Raw genomic sequence first — 6,204 nt, forward strand, 5'->3', positions numbered from 1 at the left:
GGGACAAACGGCAGTGGTTTCTTGCCCCAGGCAGGGTACCCTGTGGGTGCTGGCCGGGGATCTGGGTTTAGGGGATGCTTTGCCACGGCTGTTCACCCTGCCCCACAGCATGCACTGGTGAGCCCAGCCGTGCACCGACCCCAGGCCCCTGACAGCCCCTCTGTTACCAAGCAGCTTGCAAGGACCAGCGTGCACAAGACAGGGGACTGCTGGGACCAGTTTGGTGGTCCGGGAGTGCCAGTGTGTCCACCAGAGTTGCTGGCCCAGTGGGAAGGGGACTGCACTGCTGCTCCTGCGGTGACCTTCATGTGACAGGATGGAGGGACCAGGATGCCAGTGAGGCGCCCTCTCTGCCACAGATTGGGAGTCCCACGTGTGAAGTGGGGTCATGAGCAGCACCAATGTCACATGGGGGTGATGCCGGTGGAGTGGTACCCGAGCCCTACTCCCCACCTGGGGGGCTGTAGGTCCCCCTCCTTGGTGGGAGTGCAGGATCCCCGGTGCTGCCTTCCTGATACTGCCCCATCTCTGGAGAATAGACCCTGCATGGACAGCAGAGATGTGTATGGCTTTCCCAGCCCCTTTGCTGGAGAAAGTGGCCTGGTCCCCCTCACTGTGTTGCCCACGGAGCAGAGCTCATTACCGGCACGGCCACGGTGAACAATGAGGCTCCCGGCACTGACAGCTGTCTGGTGGCTAATGGCCCCCAGGGGCTGCCCACAGCCGGGGCAGGCACATCTGGACGTTCCATGGCCCCATTCCCGATTTCCACCGCTACGGGATGGGACCCATCCTGCCAACAGATGCAGACAGGAGCCAGGGCAGGACGAGGCAGTTCCAGTGCTCAAGTGACTCAGTGGGGACCAGGACCAGTGGGGGAGGGACAACCCCAGTTCTGCACCTCCAACAGGCAATTTCGGATCATGTCTTTCCCCTGTCCCTGGTGAGGCTGGCCCAGAGGGGTGGTGACCTTGCTGTGCTGTTCCCACAGGGTACCTCCAGCACTGCCTGGCACCAGCTGGCTACGACACAGACAAGAAGCAAGGTCTGCCACCACCACCGCCGGACCCAGCCTATGCACCCGGCCACGAGGAGTACAGCGACCCCGAGAGTCCCCAGTCCAGCTTCTCCGCCCGCTACTTCAACGGGGAGGCAGCGGTGACAGACAGCTACTCCATGGATGCCTTCTTCATCACGGACGGGCGGTCGCGCCGGCGCAGCGAGAGCCAGCGCCGAGGCAGCCACCGCCACTCCTGCCCCGAGTGCGGCAAGACCTACGCCACCTCCTCCAACCTCAGCCGGCACAAGCAGACCCACCGCAGCCTGGACAGCAAGATGGCGAGGAAATGCCCCACCTGCGGGAAGGCCTACGTCTCCATGCCCGCCCTGGCCATGCACGTCCTCACCCACAACCTCAAGCACAAGTGCGACGTGTGCGGCAAAGCCTTCAGCCGGCCCTGGCTGCTGCAGGGCCACATGCGATCCCACACCGGGGAGAAGCCCTTCGGCTGCTCCCACTGCGGGAAGGCCTTCGCCGACCGCTCCAACCTGCGCGCCCACATGCAGACCCACTCCGCCTTCAAGCACTACAAGTGCAAGCAGTGCGAGAAGACCTTCGCCCTCAAGTCGTACCTCAACAAGCACTACGAGTCCGCCTGCTTCAAGGGCTCCGAACACAGCTGTGCAATAGGGAACTAGGCCCCCAGCCCCCTGTGGCGCATCCCCATCTTCATCCCTGTATCCAGTCCCCATCCCCATCTCATCCCGTGCCTGTCCCCATTCCCATCCACATCCCACCCCGTCCCCATCCCCATCCCATCCTGGACACGCTGGTGGGCCGCATCAACAGCAACTCCCGGGTGAGCCCTGTGGCCCCCCAACACCCCCATCCCATCCCCATCCCATCCTGGTCCCAGTCCCCACGCCAGCACTCCTGCAGCTGCAGCCAGCCAGTTTGAAGCTGTGCTGAGGCTGGAGGACACATCCCTGCAGACTCACTCCCCAACTGGGAGAAGGATACCCTACTGCTCCCTGGGAAGGGGGTACCCCACAATGGGACCCAGCTCCAAGCCTATGGGTCCCCGAGCTCCCCCTGCAGCCAGGCAGGTTTCTCTGCAGGGGACTCACCTGGGGACCTCTTCCAGATCCAGGATAGATTTCCTCCCCCAGCTTGTGATTTTCACCTTTATTTATTTAATTTATTACTATTATTTATTTAGAGCTGCTGCTTCTCACTCCGGGGGATCCCGGGGGAGAAAAGACACTTTTCTGCTCCCCACCAGGAGCATACCCTCCCCTTGACCCTAACCCTGATGGGACCATGGGCAGATGCTACTGCCGGCTCAGCAGGACTGACGGCTGCTGAGGCTGATGGAAGGCAGGGCTACCAGTCCTCCTTGGAGGCTGGGGTCCCTGCAGCCCACCACCCAGGTCACCCTGCTGCCCCCCTGCCCTCTGGCACTGTGTTCACCCTGGCACTGTGGCTCCACAGGCCCAGAGTTAGGGGAAGAGCAAGGGACTCCCAACAGAGATCCATGGGACATGTCCTCCATTGGACCCCAGCTCCTGGCTTGGCCAGGCACAACTGGCCTCCGCCACGGTGATGGGCTGGGAAATACCTGCCCCAGACAGGTGCAGCCCCCCTTTCCGTGCGATAGGCTGGGCTGGCAGCTGGGCTGGAGACCCAGCCCTGGGGCAGGCAGCACCCAAATCCCAACTGCCCCCCCATGTAGCCCTAACCCTTCCGCAGCCCCTTCTCCAGCCAACTCCCAGCTCCTCGCCATCACCCCCCCGCCTGCGCTCAGGAGGAGGGGGTGAGAGTAGCCGTAAAGTTTGGGTGAGTCTATTTAAATGTTCTTATTTATATTATTTATAACTTATGCTTTTCACTATTTATTTGCCAAGACTGGCCGGGCCGGGCCAGCGCTGGCTTGCAGGAGGTGGCAGAGCTGCAGCAGAGCTGCCGTGCCCAGGACAAGCCGCGGTGGCACAGATGGGGACAGGACCCCGAGAGTGGACAGTGCGGCGGGGCCCGGGGAGGGCACGAGCTGGCCCAGCAGCCTGGGCTCCACGCCCTGCAAGCCTCCCCCAAAGGCAAAGCCCTTCTCCTTCGTCTTCCTTACTGCCGCAGGCTCCTGCTTTGCTCCGTGCCCCGTGCCAGCCCGGTGGGGACAAACCAGCCACTCTATGCAACCTCCTGGTGGAGCATCCCCTCACCGGCCCCGGAGCGAGCGCCGTGCACGGCATCCCGGAGCGGGGCCCAACCCACGCCTCCGCCTCCTACCTCGGGCCGCGAGCTGCCACAGCCCCATCGCCCTGTGCCAGTCCTCGACACCTTGGGGCTCAGCCCGGCACGTCACGGGGCCGCACTCGTGCACCCCCACACCGTCTTCCTGCACCGTCTTCCTCCCTGCACCGTCTTCCTCTCGCCGCCTCGGTGCCCGCGTTGGTCACGGGCTCAGTGGGGATGTCCCTGTCATGCTCCTCGCTGCCGTGGCACGGTGGTCGTGCATCCGCACCCCACGCAGGGGACGAGCATCACCCCGGCCACGCAGGCACCCACCGGGCTTTCCCCACCATGCCGGCGCCGTTCCACGGAGCACGGCGTCCCGTGGCCGGCAAGCTCGGAGCACTGCGCCGCTGCCCCTCTCTCCTGTAAATAGCAGATACTACAGCAATAATTTTCCGTGCATGATAGATTTTTTCTGCCAGGTTTTGTACTCGCCAGCCCCAGTACGACAAGTCTACTGAGATCCGGCCGCCCGCAGTATTACTTGTAACGCAATTCAGGGATATAAAAGGGATTTCTGCCACTAACCACGTGTCTCAGGGGATTTGTGCCGCCGGTGGCAGGTGGTGGCACGCGAGCTGCCAGCATGCCCATCCCCACGGTGCCCCGTGCCCACACCCAGTCCTGGGCTGGAGCATCGTGGAGAGAACTGCCCCAAAGTGAGGGGCGATGTCCTGGCAGCCTGCTGGGAGCAGGTGGCTGAGGCACCCGGAGCATCCCATGCTGCCTGTGTGGCCGTGCCAGCCCTGCAGCCAGTGGGCAGCAGCCAGACAGCCCCCTGCCATGACAAGGGGGGGTGTTATGATGCCATCCTGCTCGTGAGGGCGCCGGGGGCTGTGAGCACGGCAGAGCACTGACCTGGAAGTAAAGCGGTGTGTGAAATCCCGGCAGCAGGCGCAGAGCCCGGTGTGCAGCCTGGGGGGGGCCCGACGATGCTCACACACCCCTGGGGCTCCACCTCGCTGGATGGGGAGGATTCGGTGAGCAGATTTTATTTCAGCTGCTGCCGTGCTGGCATCCACTCCCATGGGATGTGGTCAGGGATGGTGGGAACAATCCAGCAGAGACCCTGCTCCCAGGGGCTCCCTCTCCTCTCTCCCCTCAGCCTTCCCCGCATGTGAGTGCCAAAGGGGGAGGGCAAATTTTTTTTGGTGTCCAGCTTGTCAGCAGTGCCCTCGCTGAGTCCTGCACTCCCAGTGACATCTGTGCAACCATTCACCTGCAAAGTCATCAGCAGATTCACCCTGCAAAATACTAATCCCGGAGCCTCACAAACCCATCTCTGACCATCACTAGCATGTTTCCGAGTCAGCTCCAGGGTTGGGGACCCTCCATGTCCCCTAGGAGCCAGGGTGAGGGCACCGGGAGCAGCCATCTGCCAGCATCACAACCCCACTGTGGATCCAGGGTGCCCCGGTTGCAGCAGCTGATGGGGTGGGGGACCCAGTTCTTCCTGGGAGCCTCTCTCCGTTTAGGACACTGGTCTGAAGAAATGACCTAGAAAGATTCAGGGCTGGAATGCCGAGGTGTCTGCCCCAGCTGTGGAGAATCCCAGCATTGCTGCTCAGCTCTGAGGCTGTGTCATGCCTCCTCTTCCTCGCCGAGGACCCCACAGGCATCAGCGTAGCTGGAAGGGGGCTCTGGGGTGGGGGTGTGTTCCTGGTACAGTCAGGTAGGTGGGGGGCACATCCCAGCTCCCAGAGGAGATGCTGCAGAATGATCCTTAGTGTGCCAGCATGGCCAGGTGGGAGAAGAGACCCCCGGGCAGCTTTCGGTGGGGGGAAGCAAGACAGGGACCCCCAGCACAGCTGGTAGGGAGCTCAGCTGCCACGTGCCGAGGAGTGTCCCATGGGGATGAGGAGGTGAGGGCAGCCCTGACTGCAGGCTCGCAGGAGCAGGCAGAGGGCCAGCTGGCTCTGGCACCCGTCCCGGCAGCCCGTCCTGCTCCTTCACTGTGACTCTGCAAAACAGCGGGGCGGGGGCGGTGACGATGACGATGGCTGGGCCAGGAGGAAGTAGAGCGGCCCGGCTGGGCGCTGCACTGCTCGGGGCAGAGCAGAGGGCTCGGCTGGGCAGGAAGGAGGAAGGCCAAGGGCGGCTGACAGCAGCAGCCATGGCCGAGCCCGATGATCGGAGCATTCACACACAGCACATCTCGACCGTACACAACGTGCCCATGAGCGTCCTCATCCGGCCCATCCCGCCGGAGCTGGATCCAGGGAAAGTGCAGAGCCTGGTGGAGACCCTGCAGGTGAGTGCAGCCCCCCCGGGGTGCCCGGGCAGCCCTTCCCACACCTACCCGTGCCACCCGGGGGGCACTGCAGGGGAAGCTCGCAGCACCCAAGCCCCAGCACAGGCAGGTCGGGGGGTGTCGAGGTGGGTTGGGGGTGCTGGAGTGTGTTACTCTTGGATGTCTCTCTCCCTTCCCAGGAAGATCCCGAGCGAGTGCCCCCCATCGACGTGCTCTGGGTCAAAGGCAGCGAGGGCGGTGACTACTTCTACTCCTTCGGGGGCTGCCACCGCTTCGCAGCCCACCAGGCACTCCAGCGGGAGACCATCCCTGCCAAGATCATCCCCTCTACCCTCAGCGACCTCCGAACCTACCTGGGCTCCTCCACGCCCCACCTGCGCTAGCCCAGCATCCCGAGGATGCACCCGCAGCCCCCGCTGTTGCCGTTGGTTCCTACCCGGGAGCCCCTGGTGAAGATGGGGTCGGGGTCTCCCAGCCCTGAGGGGGTTCCCGGGGTCCCTCCAACAGGGATGGGGTCAGTGTCCTCCCACCTTGGGGCGCGGGTCCTCGGGGTTCCTTCAGCCAGGATAGAGTCAGGGTGCTCCAACCCTGAGGGGAGTCCCTGGAGTCTCTCCAGCCGGGATGGGGTCAGGGTCTCGCCGGTACCGGGAGGTGTCCGGGGCGG

The 6,204-nt window shown here is 63.7% G+C and overlaps 3 protein-coding genes across 3 annotated transcripts in view; all 3 read left to right on the forward strand.

The window, feature by feature from the left end:
• The first annotated feature begins 417 nt into the window (after positions 1-417).
• Positions 418-1,698, forward strand: SCRT2 (scratch family transcriptional repressor 2). The gene is made up of 2 exons (XM_029960403.1): positions 418-463; positions 992-1,698. Exons 1-2 carry the CDS (start codon positions 418-420, stop codon positions 1,696-1,698), a joined length of 753 nt encoding a protein of 250 aa, XP_029816263.1.
• A 3,109-nt stretch (positions 1,699-4,807) lies between these two features.
• On the forward strand, positions 4,808-6,198 carry SRXN1 (sulfiredoxin 1). Its single transcript, XM_029960405.1, has 3 exons — positions 4,808-4,961; positions 5,152-5,540; positions 5,720-6,198. Exons 1-3 carry the CDS (start codon positions 4,808-4,810, stop codon positions 5,921-5,923), a joined length of 747 nt encoding a protein of 248 aa, XP_029816265.1. The 3' UTR covers positions 5,924-6,198.
• Positions 5,939-6,204, forward strand: part of TCF15 (transcription factor 15) — a 9,435-nt gene continuing 9,169 nt past the window's right edge. Inside the window, exon 1 of the mRNA XM_029960406.1 lies at positions 5,939-5,989. Coding sequence (XP_029816266.1) covers positions 5,939-5,989 — 51 coding nt within the window. The remainder of the gene's footprint in view (positions 5,990-6,204) is intronic.

Source organism: Manacus vitellinus, unplaced genomic scaffold (assembly GCF_001715985.3).
Source record: "Manacus vitellinus isolate BGI_N305 unplaced genomic scaffold, ASM171598v3 scaffold_26_pilon, whole genome shotgun sequence".
Lineage (NCBI taxonomy): Eukaryota > Metazoa > Chordata > Aves > Passeriformes > Pipridae > Manacus > Manacus vitellinus.